General features: G+C 44.2%; 1 protein-coding gene across 1 annotated transcript in view; it reads right to left on the bottom strand.

The window, feature by feature from the left end:
* LCT (lactase) overlaps nucleotides 1-23,254 on the bottom strand; it is a 48,471-nt gene extending 25,217 nt beyond the window's left edge. Inside the window, exons 1-6 of the mRNA XM_024764107.1 lie at nucleotides 22,615-23,254; nucleotides 14,334-14,413; nucleotides 11,584-11,667; nucleotides 9,528-9,630; nucleotides 8,029-8,107; nucleotides 3,941-4,667 (exon numbers count right to left, since the gene is read on the bottom strand). Coding sequence (XP_024619875.1) covers nucleotides 3,941-4,667; nucleotides 8,029-8,107; nucleotides 9,528-9,630; nucleotides 11,584-11,667; nucleotides 14,334-14,413; nucleotides 22,615-23,254 — 1,713 coding nt within the window. The remainder of the gene's footprint in view (nucleotides 1-3,940; nucleotides 4,668-8,028; nucleotides 8,108-9,527; nucleotides 9,631-11,583; nucleotides 11,668-14,333; nucleotides 14,414-22,614) is intronic.
* Between the last annotated feature and the right edge of the window lie 898 nt (nucleotides 23,255-24,152).

Here is a 24,152-nt window from a genome sequence, read left to right as displayed (position 1 = left end):
TAGACCAGACAGATTTAATTGATATTTATAGGACATTCCATCCAAAAACAGCAGATTACACTTTCTTCTCAAGTGCGCATGGAACATTCTCCAGGATCCTGGGTCACAAATCAAGCCTCAGTAAATTTAAGAAACTGAAATCATATCAAGCATCTTTTCTGACCACAATGCTATGAGATTAAAAATGAATTACAGGGAAAAAAACATAAAAAACACAAACACATGGAGGCTAAACAATACATTACTAAATAACCAAGAGATCACTAAAGAAATCAAAGAGGAGATCAAATTTGAGAAGATAAACAAAATTGATAAACCATTAGCAAGACTCATCAAGAAAAAGAAAGAGGGCTTCCCTCGTGGTGCGGTGGTTGAGAGTCCACCTGCCGATGCAGGGGACACGGGTTCGTGCCCCAGGTCGGGAGGATTCTACACGCTATGGAGTGGCTGGGCCTGTGAGCCATGGCCGCTGAGCCTGTGCGCCCGGAGCCTGGGCTCCGCAGCGGTTGGGAAAACTGGACAGCTATATGTAAAAGAATGAAATTAGAACACTCCCTAACACCATACACAAAAATAAACTCAAAATGGATTAGAGACATAAATGTAAGACCAGACACTATAAACCTCTTAGAGGAAAACATAGGAAGAACACTCTTTGATATAAATCACAGGAAGGTCTTTTTTGATTCACCTCCTAGAGTAATGTTAATAAAAACAAAAATAAAGAAATGGGACCTAATGAAACTTCAAAGCTTTTGCACAGCAAAGGAAACCATAAACAAGACGAAAAGACAACACTCAGAATGGGAGAAGATATTTGCAAACGAATCAACGGACAAAGGATTACTCTCCAAAATATATAAACAGCTCATGCAGCTCAATATTAAAAATACAAACAACCCAATCCAAAAATGGGCAGAAGACCTAAATAGACATTTCTCCAAAGAAGACATACAGATGGCCAAGAAGCACATGAAAAGCTGCTCAACATCACTAATTATTAGAGAAATACAAATCAAAACTACAATGAGGTATCACCTCATACCAATTAGAATGGGCATCATCAGAAAGTCTACAGACAACAAATGCTGGAGAGGGTGTGGAGAGAAGGGGAACCCTCTTGTACTGTTGTGGGAATGTAAATCGATACAGCCACTATGGAAAACAGTATGGAGGTTCCTTAAAAAAACTAAAAATAGGGCTTGCCTGGTGGCACAGTGGTTGAGAGTCCGCCTGCCGATGCAGGGGACACAGGTTCATGCCCCGGTCCGCCGCGGAGCAGCTGGGCCCGTAAGCCATGGCCACTGAGCCTGTGCTCTGCAACGGGAGAGGCCACAACAGTGAGAGGCCTGGGTACCACACACACACACACACACACAAAAACTAAAAATAGAAATACCATATGATCCAGCAATCCCACTACTGGGTATATACCCAGAGAAAACTGTAATTCAAAAAGACACATGTACCCCAATGTTCATTGCAGCACTATTTACAATAGCCAGGTCATGGAAGCAACCTAAATGTCCATCGACAGATGAATGGATAAAGAATATGTGGTATATATATATATACAATGGAATACAATTCCTTTTCATAAAAAGGAATGAAATTGGGTCATTTGTTGAGACGTGGATGGATCTAGAGACAGTCACACAGAGTGAAGTCAGAAAGGGAAAAACAAATATCGTATATTAATGCATATATGTGGAACCTAGAAAAATGGTACAGATGAACCGGTTTGCAGGGCAGAAATTGAGAAACAGAGGTAGAGGACAAATGTATGGACACCAAGGGGGGAAAGCAGTGGGGGGGGGTGTGTGTGATGAATTAGGAGATTGGGATTGACATGTATACACTGATGTGTATAAAATTGATGACTAATAAGAACCTGCTGTATAAAAAAATAAATGAAATTTTAAAATTAAAAAAATAACTGTTGTCTATCAGATTCAGAATAAAGACTAAATACCTAAAAAAAAAAGTCTATATGTGTATAACTGAATCACTTTGCTGTACAGCAGAGATTGACACAATGTTGTAAATCAACTATACTTCAATAAAAACAACAACAAAAAGAAAACAAGGGCACTAAGCTGAGTGCACACTGTGACTACACTATGAATGTAAGTAAGCCGCGACTGGAAGGAAATACCAGTAGAACTATGAAAAAGATCTTTTCTTGGAAATTTTTCCTTAATGGTGTCATAATGTTTTATAAATAAAAGGAAGAATTGAAAGAGAAAAGTGAGGTGGGGTTTCCCTGGTGGTGCAGTGGTTAAGAATCCGCCTGCCAATGCAGGGGACACGGGTTAGTGCCCTGGCCCGGGAAGATCCCTCATACCGCGGAGCAACAAAGCCCGTGTGCCACAACTACTGAGCCTGCGTGCCACAACTACTGAAGCCCGCGCGCCTAGATCTCATGCTCCGCAATAAGAGAAGCCACCGCAATGAGAAGCTCACGCACCACAACGAGGAGTAGCCCCCACTCGCTGCAAGTAGAGAAAGCCCGCACGCAGCAACGAAGACTCAACGCAGCCACAAAAAAAAAAAAAAAAAAAAAAGTGAGGTGGACTTTCTCATAAAAGTCTCTGTAGAAAAGTCTCAGGAGCCACGGCTGTAGGGATAAGAAGCCTAAGGTGTAAAGGCTGGGATGAGTTTTACAACAAAGAGACAAACAGAAAGGTTCAAGCTTTCCCCTTTCAGAAGTGTTCTCTGTCTCCGTGGGTACGGTCACTTGCTGAACAAGAGCAGAATGGAAGCCTTGACGTAAGCGCTATATTTTGGCATTTCACTGAGTCATTTATTCACAGTATTCCAGCTCACTCTCATTGTGGGTATTTTGAATTGTTCTCTAATTTTCTAATGGACAGTTAAGTGTCTTGGTGGCACTTAACATCTAGCCTGGGGCCCAGTGAATGCTCCTCTTTCAGAAGAGAAGAGAACCCAAAAGGTGCTGGGGGAAAGCTAGACTAATTGTCCTGAAGAATGCAGCCAGGGAAGCTGGTAGGTTTCCTGGGAGCTTTTGAAGAAAAAGGGAAATGATGGATGGGACCCATGTTAAGCCATTTTAAATTTTGTCTCAAGGATACATATCACCTTCTTGTTGAAATGATACCCTGATTGCCCTCTGGAAAGACCATCCTCCCCCCGCCCCACCTCCCTGTCTCTCAGTGTGTTGAGGGGTAGAGCTGGAACCTGGGTCAAAACCAATCAGTGCCACACAGTCCCCTAGCCTAGACCAGTGACTGGTTCAGGGATGGGCATGCGACCCATGCAGAGACCATGAGCACGGGGAGAACTTTCCTGGGAACGCCAGAACAGAGGCAAGCTGTGTTTTCTGTTTTCTGCTGATCTTGAAATAATGAGAGAAGGATTGCGGCCATCTGGCTACCAGCCTGCCCAAGAATAAAGCCAGTGAGCGGAGCAAGAGAAGAAGAAAAATCGAGTCCTGGTAACATCATCTGTGGTCTAATCAAGCTCCACTCTGATCAGCTAAAACTAAGACTCTTCAGTTTCCAGAACTCAGAAATTCCCTCCTTGTTTAAGTCAGTTTGGGTTGGGTTTTCTGTCACTTGCAATTAAGAGTCCTGGCTGACATGGAAAACTTGCTTTGGAGTCAAGGGACTTGGGCTCAAATGTTGGCTTCACACTGCTAACCCACTAGCAATGTCAGCACGACCAATTGCTTCTCCTCCTAAGCCCCGATTCCCTCATCCATCAGAGCCGTTCTGAGGAGGTGGCAACAATTTTTAAAGTGCCAGAATAGTGTTTGGACAAATAAGGTGATTAAGAATTTATGGTTCCTTCCCTCCCTCCCTCTCATTTCCTTTAAAGGAAAAAAAAAGGAAAGACTTGCTGATGGGAAGGTAAAATAACATTTTTCTAACCCAATGTCTTTTCTCTTCCAACAAGTAGGCATTGCAAGGATGGGAAGTACCTTAAAAGAGGCCACCCCTGGGTCGGAGATGCCCGGTGCGTGTTGGCCGGTGCCGTAGCCTGCGTAGCTCATCACCCACGGCTCGTGGAAAGTCACCCACAGCTTCACACGGTCCCCAAATGTGGAGAAGCAGAAGGCCGCATAGTCCAGGAAGGTATCCACCATGCTCTCATTCTGCCACCCGCCGCGATCCTGCAGGGCCTGAGGCAGGTCCCAGTGGGACAGCGTGGCCATGGGCTCGATGTGCGAGTCCAGCAGCCTGTCGATCAGCATGTTGTAGTAGGCGATGCCCCGGAGGTTGGGGCTCTGCCCCTGCCCAGTGGGGAAGATGCGGGACCAGGAGATGGAGAACTTGTAGACCTGGGCCCGGAGGCCACGAAGCAGGGCGACGTCAGTGTCTACCTTGTGGTAACTGTCACTGGCCACCTCTGGCGTTGCTTGGCCCTTGCCAGTGTTCTGGTGCCCGACTCTGTCCCAGATGCTCGCCCCTCTTCCGTCCTCGGCCCAGCCTCCTTCCACATTAAAAGCCCCTGTGGAGACGCCCCAGAGGAAACCCTCAGGAAAAACATCCTGCAGGAAAGCATCCCTTTCTGCCCTGGACTGGTTGGCAAACATTTCCCAGACTCTCTGATAGGCTGAGTGGGGCAGAGAGGAGTCTACTGCTGTCTCCGGGTCCAGCTGCAGGAGAGTCTGGAGGGTCAGGTTGTCAGTCAGAGAACAAGACCAGCTGTAGGAGTGAAGTGACATAAAGGGACATAGTATAAGTAATGACTCTGTAAGTTACAAATGCCCCCAGACCGATGAACAGTGACAATGTGTTTAATCAGTAAAGATTCCAGAAACACTGACCCAAAGTCATGGGCAGCAAGTAGATGGGAAAATTATTATTATTGTCTCTTCTTAGGTGAGTTATCATTGCTCCTGCATGAGTGAAAATACTGTACCAATGCTACTGTTTGCTGTTTAGATCACCCTTGAATACAGTCTTCAGTTCTGATGAAAGTTTTTCTTCTTATAATGTATATTTATAAAACATAGCTAATAATAATGACTTCAATTTACTGAGACTTTTGATTCTATGGTGACCACTATGATAAAAATGTATGTACATTATCTCATTTAATTTTCAAAATAAGTATACAAGATAAGTACTACATTATTTATCTTCTTCCTACAGAGGAGGAAACTGAGACTTAAAGAAATGAGTAACTTCGTGCATCAGGGGGCCAGCAGCTACTTACCAGCTGGTACAGAAATATTTCAATAATTGAATGACTGGTGCATCTCTACTGATGTGTACCACTCAAATGTCAACCCTGACTATAACCTCCTTTCTTCTTCATGCTGCCTGGATTATGCTCATAATGGCAGGAGCTCAAGCATCCATCCTGCACCATGAGGTAGAAGTTTTGTTAAGAATAACAAAGCAACAAGATAGGAGCCTGGATTCCTGATGATTTTTACCCACTCTAGACTGTCCATCTTCAGGCTTTATTTATATCAATAAACTTACATCTTGTTTTTTTAAAAAATGAGAACTCCTCCTAGATTACACAGCTTGCAAATGGTACAGCACAGAATCTGTGCTTTTAACCACATATCACTATGTATGTGTGTAGATGTGTAGACATTTATGTGCATGTTGTTTTATTTCAGAAATAAATGTATCTGAAATAAACATCAGAAATAAACATAGGTGAAATAAAGCATAACATAAAAATGCTATTCTCATACGCAATGAAGTCTGATATATTCTATTTACTTCTAATCTGTTTTCCTTCTCTCTCCTTCCTTCCTCCTTCCCTCCGTCCCTTCTTTCTTTATTGTTTTCTCTATCTGAGTCCTGTCCTGCAGGCTGGAAAGCAGTGCGTGATAACATGCAGCAGTTACACCAGCAGAGGGCAACCTTGAGGAAGGATTGGTGGAGGTGGGTGTGTTTGGCCTGGAGAAGAGAACACACAAGAGGAGAGGGAGTGGAGTACAAGAGCATCTCCCTGTCCTTGGGCCATCGAGGGGCTGACACTTATACAAGGTTGGCCCAGAGCACAGAACCGGTAGAAGTGACGGAGACACTGCAGAAAGACCTCCCTCCCGTGGAGTGGAGCCTGGACCTTCCAAACTTAAGCTCCTCCTATTTTATGAAGCATCAACTCATCCGCATTTGGTAGAAAAGTGGTGAGGGGAAATGATAGCCTATATTTGTGGATTACCCAAAACAGATGCATGACTCTGGAGCACACCAGGGGCATGGAGGGGTGCCAGCTGTTCTGACCCAACCCTTCTGACTATGACCGTCCTTCTGGCTTGGGTGAGAAGAGGTCTTGAAGAAACAAACTGCCCTTGGATAACACAGAACTTGCCATACAGGCCTTGAAGCTGGGAGTCCTGGGTTTGCCTAACTTGGGAAGAGATTTAGCACAGAAAGTCTCTATGCCCAGCCCTCCAAGTGCCCTCCTTCAGCCACCCCTCACCCCCCACTCTAAGCCACCTCAGAGCATCCCAGGTAATGCTCTTTTTCCCTCCTCTGGGGAACAGTCTGTATCTCCTGCCATACTCTGTGCTAGAATCACTGGCGGGCCTCTCTGTCTCACTTCTGAGGTCTAAAACACTCCGACAAGAAAATGATGCCCGTCCTCTCAGGACGCGCTTCCACCTGCCCCTGCAGGTTCTCCATCAACATCCACCTGAGTGAGAACCCCCCGCCTCCACTCTCAGTTTAACGTTAGCCAATGTTGGATCTTCCCTGCAGGCAAGGTACTGAGAGATCAAGGTGTTAGAGAATCCTGGAGCCGGTGTCTCATGTCATCTTGTGGTTTTGCAATCATTGTGATCTCAGGGTGCCCCCTTTCTTTTTCTTTTGCCATGTCATGCGCGACATGTGGGATCTTAGTTCCCCAAGCTGAGATGGAACCCGTGGCCCCTGCAGTGGAAGCATAGAGTCCTAACCACTGGTCCGCCAGGGAAGTCCCCAGGGTACCACGTTTATTATGACCTCTTGAGTTTTATTTTCTGAAAAGATAGCCCAGCACTCCTCAGCTGACTCCACGTGTGAACAGAGAGCAGTTCTGATCTACCTGCTCATCATACTGTTCATACTGCCGGCACAAAGCCTGACATGTGCAGCTGCTTAGGGTCTGGTGATCTGAACTGCTGATTTGAAGTGAGTTGAGAGCACTGAACAATGGAAGGAGACACAGCTGAGGACAGCCAAATGCTGGGAGAGAAAAAGTACAAAGAGGTGGTGGCAACTGAAGTTTATGATCTTGGACAGAGCTGTGCTAGAAATGTCTGAGGTGAGCTCTAGCTGAAGGTCTGGGAAGCCAATGATTGCCTCCGGGCCTTGGTCCTTCCTTGACACACGGTATATGATGCTCAGGTGCGTAACATACCCCCACGGAGAGCTGAGGGTTCTGGGAAGTTCCCTGCACTGGCTTCCACACCAAACTTTTCTCGAGAAGCGCATTGGAATATAAGTGCATGAGAATGATATAATTATGGAGATAACCTCAAATCTACTCTAATTGTTTTTCAGTATGTCACTTACAAATTTTGGTACTTTAGTCATGTGCTAAGAAATTATTTGCAATCCCACAATAATTTAAAACCTTTGTCCTGAGAAACTGCTGATTTAGGCTTCTGCCCTGCTGCACAGCTGGCTTTCCTATCTATGTCATCTCCTCACGGGTAAGATGTTTCACATTTTGTGTGAGGAAATGGTGCGGAGAACTCACCTTACTTACTCAGATCACATAACTTCAGGGATGGGCAGATCTATCATTAACCCAGCCTGCTCGTCCACAACCTCACAATGCCTCCAACAAGATCTAAACTAGAAGGCAGGGGTTTAAACACCAGCTCTGCTAGCTGTGTGCACTTGGGTGAACTAGAGGAGAACCGTGTGGTGGCCAGAGACACTGCTCCCTGCTTTCCCCTCTGAGCCTTCATCTCTTGTCTCTAGAATGGCCACGAAGGACTCACTGGTCCAAGAGGCAGATGACAACAGTCCCCTGTGTTTACACATGTGAAAGAACAACAGAGTATTCTGCAAATATCAGTTATTGGTAGTCCCACAGGAAATCTAACATTACCTTTTCTTGGAACTTGATGAACAGCTCAGGAATGTACTAAGATCAAACCCAATGGTGAGCACTTGTTCTTCACTTATGGCTGTAAGAGAAGACGTTTAATTCACTCCACCTGAAGCCCAACCAACAATATGCATGACTACTATCAACAGTTTTCCTCACTTATACACCACACCCAAACCCCAAGCAATGGCTCCAAACCCCTCTGGAAAATTCCACAGGCTAAAGATTTATAGAAGTCAAAAGTGATAGAACAGTGGTTCTCAAACTTCTATGTGCATCAGCATCACCTGCAGAGCTTGTTCAACACAGATTGCTGGGCCCACTCCAAAGTTTCTGATCACGGTTTCTGATCTGAGGTGGGCTCTAGAATGTGAATGTCTAACAAGTTCCCAAGTGATGCTAATGCTGCTTGTCTGGAGACCAAACAAGGAGAACTGACTCAAAACTCAAATATCAGAAGGGGGCGGAATTTTATTTTTTTTTGTAAGAAACTATACATAAACATAAAATTGACCATTTTAACCATTTAGAAAGTGATGGGATTTAAGAACGGAAATCATTATACCATCAAAGATGAGTCAGGGCAAGAGTTATTAAGTGGTATCCATGGATGCAGTTCAAGAGGTCTGTGAAGCCAGCTCAGCACTGGTTACAGGTGGTAGAAAGGGCACTACCAACTTCTCCCATATTCTGACCTTACAGGGAGACTGAACTGGATATCCAGGCATGCAGGAGCGTGCCCCTTGGCCCTTCCTGCAGAGTGTCTAGTGGTCCTCAGCCCCTGAGGCCTTAGTGGACCTCCTACTTTCCCTTGGCCGGATTGGACCAGGAGCAATCTTCTTCTTCTCCTTCTTTTAATAGCCACACCATGTGGTATGTGGGATCTTAGTTCCCCAACCAGGGATGGAACCCGTGTCCCCTGCAGTGGTAGCACAGAGACTTAACCACTTGACCACCAGGGAAGTCCCAGGAGCAATCTTCTGATTACACGGCCCACCCATCAGATTCACTCTCAAGAATTTGAACTAAGAGACACCAAGGAGATGCTCCATGAGCTGTGGGTCCTATACCTGAAGATTGTGATTAGGTAATGGGGAAATGAACAAAAGTAAGGTGGCTGAGGGGAGAGGGGCAGCCCTGCCAAGTGGGGCAGAGACGAGAGACCTTAGAGGGAGGGGTAATGGAAGTGGACAGATGGACACAGGGCAGTTGCCATGCTTACACCTGACATTTGAGGCCTGATGGTCTTTATTTCCATGAGACCAAGGCATCCTTACCATCCTCGTACAGAACCTCTCTCCTTTCTTGGGTCAGTGGGAGCTAAGGGATCAAGACGAACAACAAGAAGACAAGGGACATTAAACTCATCTGGGATGGGCTCTCAGACCACCCCTCCTCTGGTCGCTCCTCCCATTGGAACCCCAGACTTTTGAAATAGCTACCCCACAAGCCAGTGCACCAAATATCACTCCAAACCTCTCCAGTGATGGTTCACTCACCTGTGAGAAGGCTGAAGAACAGATCAGCTGGGTTCTTCTTTGTGGAGAGGCAGTCCTGGAGTTTCAGATTGAAGATGAAAACTTCCACTTTTGGCTCAATAGTCTGAAATGATATAGGCCAGCAAGTGAACTGAAGCTGCCTAGAGTAAGTTTTTTGTTAACAGGGACAGATTTTAAAGATAAGAAATCATGACACTCAATTTGGTTTTGGAAATGACTGCTAGCTGTCTCAGTCAATAAAGACAGCAGACTCTAGACTTGAGGGAGAAAAATCTACACTTTTCAATAACATAGACCATTCTCTACACTGACCCCCCACCAAAGAGACAGGCTAATTTCTGCCATCCCCTCAGGCTACAAGGTACCTCCTAGAACCAGTCACTGTGTTAGGACCAGGAACAAGGCAGTCTGCTCATGTCAGGGGCCTGTGCTGCTACAAGAAGCTCAATCAGGCGCCACTGTCAAGATGTTTATGGATGTCTAGGGTTTGCTTCAAAACAATCTGGTTTGGGCTTCCTGGTGGTGCAGTGGTTGAGAGTCCGCCTGTCGATGCAGGGGACACGGGTTCGTGCCCCGGTCCGGGAAGATCCCACATGCCGCGGAGCGGCTGGGCCCGTGAGCCATGGCCGCTGAGCCTGTGCGTCCGGAGCCTGTGCTCCGCAATGGGAGAGGCCACAACAGTGAGAGGCCCGCATAACGCAAAAAAAAACAAAACAAAAACAAAACAAAAAAAAACCCCAAAACAATCTGGTTTGAGAGGGGGAAGGTAGGGTATAGATGAAACAAGATCAGCCACGAATTGATAGCTTTTGAAGCTGGGGATGGCTTCAGTTTACTTTTCCTTCTACCTTTGGATATATCTGACATATTCCATAAAGAAATTTAAAAGAAGCTATCTTCATTAGAATTGGAGCAGGTATAATTTCTCTCCCATTTCTAGCCATTTCAGTGTCAAAAGAAACATCTTTAGGCTGACATGTTCTTTGACCTCACTTTAGGTTACCTTTTTTGGGGGAGGTTGGGTTTTGTCATTTTTCCCACACTAAGTTTTCCTCCTCTAGTCGTTAACAGCCACTGAGAAATACCAATAGCAACTACTTAAAAAGAAGCCAGGCGGGTTCTTTATTTTCTCAGAGCAGCCAGTAACAATGAGCCTCAAGCCTTAATCGCTGAGAAACCAAGTAAGTCGCTCAGAACCAGTGAGTGGAGCTGTGACCCACGTAGTCTTGCTCTTTCCCTGGGCCAGGTCAGTGCGCAAAGCCAAACTCCTAAGGGAACCGAGGGTTTTCCCCTCCCTGGAAGATCCATATGCAGTGAGGCAGCCTGTGGTATCACAGGACTGGAGAGCTGCAGGAGCCCTCTGCTGAGTGGGGAAGCCTCTGGTGAGCAAAGCCTCTTCTGAGAAGGGAACGTGGGACTCCTACATGTACCTCCTGAAGAATTCAGAACCTGTGGATGTGCTGTGGGTCCTCAGGCCCTAAGACACCTGTGTGCCAGTAGGGAGCAGCAGCTGAGGCTCAGAGAGGGGGTGCAGGTGCTCTGAGGAGAGTGGAGGGATAGTGAGGGGTGGCTTGTCAGGATAAATATCTACATGACCACATCCATGAAATGTCTGTTTTAATCTCAGAATGAACACTGGAATTTGGATTCTCAGTAGTTTTCTACACAAGAGAGCAGAGGATCCATGTAAATATTTACCTTAACAAGCCAACCCTCATTATCCTTTCCAGGGAAGACTATCTAACCTCCAGATGTTCTCTATAAGAATCTCTCCAGATGCAACTCTGCAAGTATGTGGACTCTTTTATTTGTTTACTTATTTTTGGCTGCACCGAGGAGCTTGTGGGATCTTAGTTCCCTGACCAGGGATTGAACTTGGGCCCTTGGCAGTGATGAAAGCACAGAGTCCCAACCACTGGACCACTGGGGAATTCCCTGCAAGTATATGGACTCTTGGAGCAAGTTCAGTTTACACATCAGCTGAAGCATTAAATGTCTAATATGCTCTCAGGAAACTTTGCCATTCATCATCAATATGGAAAACAGCTCAAATTACCTGCAATTGACTCAGCTTCTGCCGGAAACCTGCCTCACTTTGGCATCCATAAGATAAATCTAGAGAGAGGAAGTCAACTGCGTCCTAGAAATAAGTAAATAGGATCATCAGAGCACAAGGAATTTCAAGACAAATAACTGCTCAGAAGTATTCTTTTTTTTGTTTCTCCCCTTATTACTAAATGGAATACTCCAAAGTGGGATTTTCCAAGGGAAAAGCAGGATGAGGAAAAGCTGGGGACACAGTGAGAATGTGTGTGGGGTGTGCCTACGTGCTGTGGGGAATACATCACGTGTGCACTCAGCAAAGTGCCTGGCACACAGGAAGCTCTCGATAAATGCGCACAACTGAATGAGTGAGTGAATGAAAGAAGCACCATATGCCAGAAAGGGTGGGTTTCCACCAAGTGGATGAGCACGAAGGAAGGGAGTCAGAGGCCAGAGCTGCCCTGAGCAGCACCCTCCTCATGGCCTTCCACTTTGCAGGACGGAGGCAGTGCGGCCCTCACCCACCCACAGGCCCCTTAGTAATTTCGGCAGACCCTACTGGGGTTTGGGGTTTTGTTTTAATTGTAGGCTATAGTCACTGGCTACGTTCAGGCCACAGTTTCAAGTCCACCCCAGGTGGCCCTAGCCTGGTCCACATTATTATTGGAGAACAGAACTCTCATGGTCCATGGACACCCCCGTCTGTGCTCCAGTTAAGGACATACCCCTCTGCTTTGTCTCTGGCCTGCATATACTTTAAGAACTACAGATTCAGAGTCTAAACATATGCAGATACCACGGTGATCCCCTCCCTACCCTTTTCAGTGAGCCATTTCTATCCTGGCCATGAACAGATCATTGCCTGTCTTCTCCCCTTCTCTTCCCTTGGGACAAAGACCGTCAATAATGGTATCTGCTGACAACCCAGTGCACTGTGACATTTGATAACTGACTCTCCTCTGGCTCCCTATGGCTTTCCCAGTCAAGTTATCACTGGTGTTTACTCAACATTCCACTGGCTTGCTCCCTGCTGGTGAGCTCCACTCGAACCTTCCCCTATCAGCGCTTGCTTGCTTTGTCAATTCCATACAGCACATGATCATTGAGTTCATACCCTTGAAAGTCACTGTGTTGGGTTTAAAGATGAGTGAGATCCACAGAAGCTTCCAACTTGATACAGAGTGTTAACAGATGCACCGACTATATGAAGAACAGGCAGAAAGTTCTAAGTGCTATATGAAAAATCCACATCAGTGGTCCTCAAATCTTGGTGGGAATTAGACTCACCTGGGAACTTGGGAAGCCTATGAAGGCCCACGGCAACCCTCCACATTAAGCCTTGGCCTCTGTGTTCTTTACTAGCTCTCCAGGTGATTCTGGTACACACCAAAGCTTGGGAACCGCTGATCTAAACAAGTGGCTAAGGGTTCCAAGCTGGGAGAGATCACATCAGGTTGAGTGAGGGAGTATTATTAACAGAGGCCTCCTGATGGAGGGCACATCCACACAGATGTTAAAAGTAGATAGAATTTTGTTGGAAGAGATTTGAGGAAGGCCAGGAGGATAGGACTTGAGGTAGGGAATGCAGGAGAGTCGGCAGGAAAAATAGCATACACTCTGGGACAAAAAGGTGAGGCCAGAGAGCAAGAAAGCCCGAGTGAGCCATATTCTGGAAGGCCCTGAGGAATTTCACCAATTCAGGGGAGTGTAGCTTCTCAGTAGGGAAATGAACAAAACTGTGCTTTCGGAAGGTGGCCCAGATGCGTGGCAGGAGTGGGGGCAGAGAGACCAGTTCAAAGACTGCTGCTTGACAAACACTTTTCAATCAGCACTTTGGTCTCCCGAGCTCATAACTGATAGCAATTATCGCCCCTTGTAAAAGAATTTAGATGGTAATATGGCCATACAATCAGTCTTGGACCTGGCCATTTCAGAACCTTATCATGTCTGGTTTTTAAATCCCTGAGCTGATAAATCTGAAATTGGACCTTGGCATATGGGGCCTCCATCATAGCACAGACACCAGAGCCGCACAACTACAGAAATCAGTTGTTTTCTCTGAGGGTGTTCCATACCGCCCTGCGGCCAACATTACAAGGGCCAAAGCTGCTAAGTTCTCAGATGTTTCAACTTTTCTTATTAAAATTATATTTAAAAGGTGTATTTAGAGGAGGTCAAAACCAGGATGGGCACTCTAGGGGGTCATTATTTAAAGAAAAAAAAAAAAAAACCTTTACCCTAGTATCTGTTTTGCTAAAAACACTGACCTCTCTTCTAAGAAGCTCTTTTAATAAAAAGAGCAAGAACAGAGGCATTTGACTTCTTTGTGCAGGCAAAAGCTGACACTTGACCAAGTGAGAGCTGGGGCTACAACAAATAGGATTTTGTTTTAAAGTAATTATGAATCTAGAGAATGCATAACACTCATAAGAGGCATTTGTAAGAATGTCAAGCAAACTATTATACAGAGGATGGATAAACAACAAGGTCCTACTGTATAGCACAGGGAACTATATTCAATATCCTGTGATAAACCATAATGGAAAAGAATATGAAAAAGAATATATATATATACATGTATAACTGAATCACTTTGCTGTACAGCAGAAATTAACACAACATTGTAAGTCAACTATACTTCAATAAAATAGATTAAAAAAAAGAATGTCAAGCCAACAGACAAAAATTTCTCTTGGTTTTTTAAAATTAAAATAGCAACTTTCCTGAGAAGTTACAGATGCTATTTCTTTGGGCTGTCATTACCTTGGCAAGTGCAGACGTAGATGGTTCTAGCAGGAGCTCGGAGACCACCTGGGCTCGCAGGACCACAGAGAGCTTTTGGCCTGAAACCAACCAGAGGAAGGGCTGAAGGTGAGAGAGGAAGGAGCCTGTGACCCCAGAAGCCCCTGGTGAACTTATTTCCTCTTGACCTTTCTATTCCATGTTCACTGACGTTAAAAAGGATTTCTTAAGAAATCACTCACATGGTTTTACCCTAGCTGAAAGATTTTAGAAAACAAGGTAGCTTTTTAAAAAATGTCCTGGGCTTCCCTGGTGGCGCAGTGGTTGAGAGTCCGCCTGCCGATGCAGGGGACACGGGTTCATGCCCCAGTCCGGGAGGATCCCACATGCCACGGAGCGGCTGGGCCCGTGGGCCATGGCCGCTGAGCCGGCGCGTCCGGAGCCTGTGCTCCGCAACAGGAGAGGCCACAACAGTGAGAGGCCCCGCGTAACGCAAAAAAAATAAATAAAATAAATTTAAAAAAAAATAAAAAACGTCCTTTTAAAGAGTGTTTCATGTAAATCAGGATGGTGAAGTGCAGGACACTTGTAAAGTCTTTTGTAAGAATAAAAGCAGTTCCTTCCCCCAACCCTGAGCAATGTAAAAGCTGGAAAGGAGAGAACTGCGTCCTAAGTTCCTAATAAACCTTGGCCTCTGCGTGCTTTACAAGCTCTCCAGGTGATTCTGATACACACTAAAGCTTGGGAACAATTGGTTCCAAACAGCTAAGAGTTCCAAGTGGGGAGAGACTTTTGAAAGGCAGGGCGTTCTCAGGGGACTGCTGTTACCTGTCCTTTTTTGCTGTGCAAATGTCCATTCGACACTTACTGCGCATGAAGGAAATATTAACCTGTGCAGTTTGTACCCACTTGCTTTGACATTTGATCACCTAACAGTGGTGCTTAAGCTTATGTGCATCAGAATCACCTGTCCTTCCCGTCAGCCGACTGGGGTGGGCCCAGGAGCAAGTGCCTTTTAACAAGCTTCCTGGGTGCTTCTGAGGCAGTGATGCTCAGACCACAACTCGAAACAGGCTGCTGTGGACTTGGGATTCCTCAGTCGTTAGCAGTGCCATCTAACTCTTTGATGTGCATAAGTCTCTATCTCCTGCTGGATTGTGTGCTCCTTGAGGAGCAAACTTAAACATTTCTCTAGGCCCTCCAAACAGCAAGCTTAGGGCTGGGTGCATAGGCAGGTGCTCAGACCTGTGCTTTGGAAACAGTAAACAAAAATTGAATGAAACCAGAGTTTGAGACTTAAACTATAAGACTATATGTCTGACTTCTCTCCTGCATCCAAATTCTATACAGGAGAAAGATCTCCCCAGTCAATGAAACCACCATTAACAACCGCTGCCAACTATCAAAGTTCTTACTTTGATAAACATAATGGAACTTTGAAATCCCCGGAGAAGGGAATATCACTCAGAGACATTTAGTCCTCATTCTGATAAGATAACGATATTTTCCAGTTATTCAGTGATTGTGCCTGATGGAGCCATTTCATATTGCACAGATTTCCATGCTTCAGTCTATCATCACATCAGCTCACATAGAACACATGTTCTCAGACTGTGCTGAACACTTTAAAATGTACAATTTAGTATTATCTCCGGATCAATGACATGACACAAGAGTACAGTTAATCCCTAAGCACAATTGACCCACAAATCACTTCTATTTGACTTTACAAGCTGTTTTTAGAATCAGAGTGAACAAATGTACCTGAAGTCCCAGAAATTCTCATATCATACAAAATAAACTTCCCGATAAGGCTCCCAACCTGTTTCCAGTGCAAGCACAAACTATACTTCTTAAAATAATGTAAAATGCAGATTACTCAAAACTAGATTCTCATTCTAAGCTTGCAGTTTCATGTTTTCTTGGGAATGAAATGGTGGGTAATTGCTCTGGCTTAAGATAATTTATCTTGTAATTTTTGCTGGATATGGTTAAAAGTCGGTATTCTTGTCTACAGAACTTAAAATCAGTATTTGCTGTAGGTTGAGAATTAACTGTTTCAAGGCCATGTAGAAAAATCACTGCACAGCACTGTGTAAGTTCATGTCCCTCACAGGCATTACTAGATTTCACTAAGGATAAGCTCCATTCTGTTTCCACCACAAAGGGAAGTCCTTCCTCCAAAAACCATTGCCGTTGTCCATTAAAAAATAGTCCCTTTCAGTTTGCTCCTTTCTCTTTTGCCCTAAATGCTTCAATAAAAGTAATACGGACAGTACTGAACTGCCAGTATCAATGCTTCAAGAGGTGGGTGGGGACTCGAGTGTTGCTGTAGATTGTGTCCCAGTGTTGTACAAGAGGAGGGTGCTGTGTGCAACTCTACTCTTATGTGGGAGGGATGTTCACTCTTCTGCTCTCCCTCTGACTCTCTGCTAAGAATCTTCTTTTGTATCCTTCCCATGGTGCACATTAAAAACATCAATAGGAGGTTTATAATAACACATATAGAAAGATTAGAAAAGAACTTCTCAGAATTGTGGTAAAAATACATAACATAAAATTTACCATTAAAATTTTTTTAAGTGGCTTTAAATACATCCACATTGTTGTGCAACTGTCACCACCATCTACCTCCCAAACTTTTCCATCATCTCAAGCTGAAACTGTGTGTCCATGATCAGTATCTCCCCCATTTCCCCCTCCTCCCAGCCTCTGGTAATCATTATTCTACTTTCTGTCTCTGTGAATTTGATCATTCTAGGTCCCTCACATAGGTGGAATCATACAATATTTGTCCTTTTGTGTCTGGCTTATTTCACTTAGCATAATGTCTTCAAGGTTCATCCATGTTGTAGCATGTGTCAGAATTTCATTTCTTTTTAACGCTGAATAATATTCAATTGTATGTATCTAGCATATTTTCTTTATCCATTCATCCTTGTCTGGGCTTTTGGATTATTTCTATCTTTTGGCTATTGTGAATAATGCTGCTATGAAAATGGGTGTGCAAATATCTGTTCAAGTCCTGCTTTCAATTCTTTTGGGTATATACCCACAGGTGCTAGATCATATGGTAATTTTATGTTTAATTTCTTGAGGAACTGCCACAGAGTTTTCCATAGTGGCTACACCATTTACATCCTGGCCAGCAATGCACAGGGTTATAATTTCTCTCTATCCTCACCAACGCTTGGGATCTTCTGTTTTTTAAAAATAGTAGCCATTCTGGTTGCTGATGCACATAAGCAGGAGAATTAATTAATAAAATGTGGCTTAGTCCCACAATGGAATATCAGATAGCAGTGAAAAGAAGATACTATAGCTATATTCAACAATATGAATTAGTTTTTGAAACAGTTTTGTTGGAGAAAAAAGAAGTCCTAGAGGACTACAAAAAGTATAATACTCTTTCATGATGCTCAAAACCAAACCAATCAAAATTGAATACTATATTGTTTAAGCACACATGCAGTTGGGATAGAAACTATATTTTTTAAAAAGTAATGGAATCTCAGTGAGATACCATCAGAATGGCTAAAATAGAAAGGATGAAAATGCCAAACGTTGGTGAGGATGTGAGGCCACTGAAATTCTCACACACAGCTAGTGGGAGTATAAAATGGAACAATTGCTTTGGGAAACTGGCAGTTTCTTAGAAAGTCAAATACATCTCTCCCCTGTAATCCAGCAATTCCACTCCTAGGTATTTATCCAAGAGAAATGAAAACATATGTCCATGCAAAAACTTGTACAAGAACGTTCATAGCAACTTATTTATAGGAGATAAAAACTGGAAATTGCCCCAATGCCCCTCATTTGTGATACATCCATGATAGAACACCACTTAGAAGAAACAAGGAGCAAATTACTAATACAGCAACAAAATAATCTCACAAACATGCCGAATGAAAAAAGACAAACAAAAAAGTACATACTGTATGATTCCATTCGTAACTATGCTGATAGAAGTCAGATCAGTGGTTGTTCCTTGGGTAGGGATTGACTAGGAAGGGATAAAATTGATCAGGAATGGGATTTTTGGAGGTGTTGGTTAATGTCTTATATCTTGATAAAGGTATGGGTTACATGGATGTATGGGTTTGTCAAAACTAATCAAAGTGTAAAATTAAGATCTATGCACTTCACTGTGTGTAAATCATACCCTGATAAAAAAATTCTTAGGAAAAAATCAGAACTGCATTTCACATTGTTTATTTTCTAATCAGCAGTAAATGGGAATTTAATTTTTTTTTTTTTTTTTTTTTGTGGTACGCAGGCCTCTCACTGCTGTGGCCTCTCCCATCGCGGAGCACAGGCTCCGGACGCGCAGTCCCAGCGTCCATGGCTCACGGGCCCAGCCGCTCCGCGGCATGTGGGATCCTCCCGGACCGGGGCACGAACCCGTGTCCCCTGCATCAGCAGGCGGACTCTCAACCACTGCGCCACCAGGGAAGCTCGGGAATTTAATTTTTAAACAAATTTTTAAAACATGGTGAATTTTGGGGGGCTACAATATATTTAGTAAAATCCCACTTTTTCTGTAATTAAATATTTTTATTTAAAATGTTTGACCTTGTACCTCCATTACGGACACCAAATGGGGAAGAGAGGAAAGCCATAGACTAATAAAAATGGATGGAATATTTAGCACAGTGGTAACCTGGGATGGGGTGGGGGAGAATGGGAGATGAGATAGGGAAGAATATACAAGTAGACATAAGTTGTGGTATGGTTTGTTTTGTTTTATAAACCCTCAACCTTCCAATTAATTTTTTAACATTAAAAAATTGAGATATAATTCATATACCATAAAATTCATCGCTTTAAAGTATACAATTCAGTGGTCTTTAGTACATTTACAAAGCTGTGCAACCATCTCCACTAATTCCAGAACATTTTAGTAACCCAGGAAGAAATTATATAACCATTAGCAGTCACTTCCCATTCTCTCTTCTAGCCCCAGATATAGCTACTCTACTTTAGTGTCTCTATAGATTTGTCTACTCTGGATATTTAATATAAATGAAATCATATAATATGTGGTCTGAGACTGGCTGCTTTCACTTAGCATAGTGTCTTCAAGCATTATCATGTTGTAGCATGAATCAGTACATCATTCCTTTCAAGGGCTGAGTAATACTCCATTGTACTGATATGCCACTTTTTGTTTATCCATCAATTGATGGACATTAGGGTTGTTTCCACTTTTGGTTATTATGAATAATACTGCTATGAACATTTGTGATGCATTTTTGTCTGGACATTTGCTTTTATTTCTCTTGGATATATACCTAGGAGAGGAATTGTTGAGTCATATGGTAACTCTAAAATTTAACTTGAGGAACTGCCAAACTGATTTCCAAAGTGGCTGCACCATAATTCATTCCCACCAGCGAAGTATGAGTGTTCCAATTTCTCAGCATCATTGCCAACACTTGTTATTGTGTCTTGTTTAAAAAAAATAAATTTATTTACTTATTTATTTTTGGCTGCATTGGGTCTTCATTGCTGTGCGCGGGCTTTCTCTGGTTGCAGCAAGTGGGGGCTACTCTTCGTTGCGGTGCGCGGGCTTCTCATTGTGGTGGCTTCTCTTGGTGTGGAGCCCGGGCTCTAGGTGCATGGGTTTCAGTAGTTGTGGCACGTAGGCTCAGTACTTGTGGCTCTTGAGCTCTAGAGCACAGGCTCAGTAGTTGTGGCACACAGGCTTAGTTGCTCTCCAGCATGTGGGATCTTCCTGGGCCAGGGCTGGAACTTGTGTCCCCTGCATTGGCAGGCGGATTCTGAACCACTGCGCCACCAGGGAAGTCCCTGTCTGTCTTTTTTATTACAGCCATCCTAGTTGATGTGAAGTGATGTAATATATATGTATTATATATTATATATAATATTTTGCTGTTTTCTTACTCTTTAAAAAATTGAAGCATAATTGACCTACAACACTATGTTAGTTCCATGTGCACAACATAGTGATTCAATAATTCTGTGTTATAAAATCACCACAGTATTCTGTTATATTTTAATTGCTGGACTGAGTGGTCACTCCATGGGTGTTAGTTATTGTGTGGCTGAACCACACTGACTCTATTTTGTCAGCTCCATCTTAGGCCCACAGTCCTAACCCCTCCCCTTCCTGTGTGACTGAGCTTTAGCCTACTCACAAGTAATGCACCCAAGCCAGATAAGTTTCCTATCAACTTTTACCCTTGTCTTCATCAGATATAAGAACTGGAAGAATGCTCTTTAGCTGACACAGATGGTTAATGGTCCTCAAGGAATAATGGTCATGAGACCCCCAAGGGGATGGAAAAACTTCCAGTCCCACTGGTGCAGATGTGCTTCTCCCTTAATAATCAGATTGCATTTTTAGCTTTGGCCCCTTTAAATTCCCTTGTGCCCCTTTTGGCAGTGAGGAATGCAGCTGCAAATGCTTCCAGATCGCTGTTCACCCGATCTTACCCATATGTAAATTACCCACAATAAACTCCATAATTGCATTTTATGGAGTTGCCTGTTTCACTTTTTGGTCTCAAAGTTCCTTTTCAGTTTGGGGGATATTATTCAATATCCCCACCTTCGAAAAGTTAGTTTGCTTTTAACCAACATATGTTGGTTAAAAGCGGCCATGGCTCACGGGCCCAGCCGCTCGGCGGCATGTGGGATCTTCCCGGAGCAGGGCACGAACCTGTGTCCCCTGCATTGGCAGGTGGACTCTCAACCACTGCGCCACCAGGGAAGCTCAACATAATTTTTAATAGTGAAAATTAAATAAACTTATATACAAAAATGAAAGAATATTTTAAACTCTATGATCCATTAATATAATGGGAACCTGTAACAACACTGAAAATCACGCTTTCAAAGAGTTTTTAATAAAATAAGAATATATTCATTAAATATGTTAAGTTTCAAAGGTAGAGTATACAAGTATGCAGATGTATTATATACTATGTATAAAAATATACATACAGTGTATAATAAAAACCAGGAAGCATATATAATCCAAAATTGGTTCTCAAAATTGGTGTACCAATTTTTTGGTGTACCTAGCCTAGATTCACCTAGGGAATTTATTAAAATCAATGTCCTGATTCCATCCGGGCCTACTGAATTGGAACCTTAAACTAGCCATGAAGCAGGAATACGGACAATTGTAAGCATGCTCTTCTCACTATCTGTCAGCATATTATTATTTTATCTTTGTATTTGTCTCCCCTGCTGGAATATAGGCTTCAACTAGAACATGTAACTCGCTTTGCATTAAAAAAAAGGGGAGGCTCAGGAATTCCCTGGAGGTCCAGTGGTTAGCACTCTGGGCTTCCACTGCAGGGCGCATGGGTTTGATCCCTGGTCGGGGAACTGAGGTCCCCCTCAGTCCCCCTGAGGTCCCCCAAGCTGAGGGGCATGACCGAAACACACACACACACACAAAATAAAAATAAATAAATAAATAAAAGAAAACGGGGTGGATGAGAGGATGGGCAATCTTGAAATCGTAGGAAGAGTCAGGGAGGCAGGACTGGAGAAAGGACAGAAAGATAATCGGTGATAGTGCAGACTCAAGATTGGGCAAGGGGACTTCCCGGGTGGCGCAGTGGTTAAGAATCTGCCTGCCAATGCAAGGGACATGGGTTCGAGCCCTGGCCTGGGAAGATCCCACATGCCGCAGAGCAACTAAGCCCATGTGCTACAACTACTGAGCCTGCGCTCTAGAGCCCGCAAGCCACAACTACTGAGCCTGCGTGCCGCAACTGCTGAAGCCTGCATGCCTAGAGCCCGTGCTCCACAACGAGAAGCCACGACAATGAGAAGCCCGCGCACCACAACGAAGAGCAGCCCCCACTCACCACAACTAAAGAAAGCTTGTGCACAGCAACAAAGACCCAACACGGCCAAAATAAATAAATAAATAAATTTATTTTAAAAAAAAAAGGATTGGGCAAGGGGGCTCAAAAGATATTTTTCAAAGGGAATGCTGGGCACTGTACAATGTAAACCACCACTACCTACCTCCACTGGGAAATCTTCAGTACGGTATTAATTTCTCACTAATAAATAGATATGAGGGGACTTTTTTTTGGCTGTGCTTTGTGGCATGTGGAATCTTACTTCCCTGACGAGGGATGCTTGAACCCACACCCCCTGCGGTGGAAGCTCGGAGTCTTAACCACTGGACTGCCAGGGAAGTCCCAAGGGGACTTGGAGGTAAGTGGAAAGAAATGCTGAGTCCTGCTTTAAGGAGGGTGGAGGAAGGTGGGTAATGAAGGCTGCCGGTGGGTCAGCCACCTGGGTCATGTGTACTCACCTTGAGAAGCATATTTTTCATGGAAAATCTCATAGGCTTTTCTGTGGGCGTCAGTGAGGATCTGGAGACGTGAAGATCTTGATTCCTGGTGGGGAAGCTCCATTATCACTTCCTCCAAGTCACTAAAAGTGAACCAGATCTCAACTAGGTCCCCAAAGGAGTGGAAGATGAAGGAGGCATAGTCAGCAAAGAGATCAGCAAAGGCCTCAGTTCTCTGGACGGTGCTGGCAGGAAGAGTCTGGTGGTGCAGGACCACCAGGGGCTGAAGCTGAGCACTCTTGAGGGCCTCAAGGAGTTGCCGGTAGCACTGCACTGTTTCCTTGTCTGGGTTCTTGGAGGTTCCTTCTGGGAGTAGCTGTGTCCACGGCAGAAATACTTTGTAATGAGTGATCATAATGGCACGAACACTGCTAAAGTACTCTGGCAGGAAAGAGGGCAGTGGCTGGCGACAAACATAAATTTCTTTGTCTCCTGTTACAAAGGGAGAATCCTGGTTTCCCAGTGGACCCCTCAGGTTGCGTAGCAAGTCGCTGGTTAGAGGACCAGCAGCTGAAATTAAGTTTCTATCAGATTCCCAGTCTAACCCCCAACAAGAAAAACTTAGGAGGACAATAAGGACTAAATGCCAGACTAGCTCCATCTTCAAGGAACTGTTAGGAGGTATGTGGAATACTTACTTTATAACTACAGTTGAGGTTGTAAAATACTAAGTGACTGTAAACACTTACTATGTAACTGGGTTATCTACGATAATAAAATCAGTATGTGATTCACCTATGTAACATCAAAAAATTTTAAAACTGTAAGAGATAACACAAAAACCTCAAACTTCTCACACAATTTATGCCAAGGAACCTGGGAAGTGTCTGAAGAAAAATGTTCTCCACATTTTTTCTTACTTACAAATTATTTTAAAACTTATTTACATAGCAGAACAAAAGTGAGTTCCTCGCCAAACTTTTTTTCTCCTTTAAAAACATGTGTGTGGGGGGCTTCCCTGGTGGCGCAGTGGTTGAGAGTCTGTCTACCAATACAGGGGACACGGATTCGTGCCCCGGTCCGGGAAGATCCCACATGCCGCGGAGCGGCTGGGCCCATGCGCCATGGCCGCTGAGCCTGCGCATCTGGAATCTGTGCTCCGCAATGGGAGAGGCCACAACAGTGAGAGGCCCACATACCGAAAAAAACAAAAAACAAAAAAAAACATGTAGGGGGACTTCCCTGGCGGCGCAGTGGTTAAGAATCCGCCTGCCAATGCAGGGGACACGGGTGCGAGCCCTGGTCCGGGAAGATCCCACACACAGCGGAGCAACTGAGCCCGTGCGCCACAACTACTGAGCCTGTGCTCTAGAGCCCGTGAGTAACAACTACTGAGCCTGCGTGACACAACTACTGGAGTCCGCGCCTGGAGTCCTTGCTCCGCAAAAGAGAAGCCACCACAATAAGAAGCCTGCACACCACAATGAACAGTAGCCCCCACTCGCTGCAAGTAGAGAAAGCCTGCGCACAGCAACAAAGACACAACGCAGCCAATAAAA

This window comes from Neophocaena asiaeorientalis, unplaced genomic scaffold (assembly GCF_003031525.2).
Source record: "Neophocaena asiaeorientalis asiaeorientalis breed wild unplaced genomic scaffold, Neophocaena_asiaeorientalis_V1.1 scaffold102, whole genome shotgun sequence".
In the NCBI taxonomy this organism is placed as follows: Eukaryota; Metazoa; Chordata; class Mammalia; order Artiodactyla; family Phocoenidae; genus Neophocaena; species Neophocaena asiaeorientalis.
Note: the sequence above shows the minus strand (reverse complement) of the source record. Positions and strands in the feature narration are given on the sequence as shown.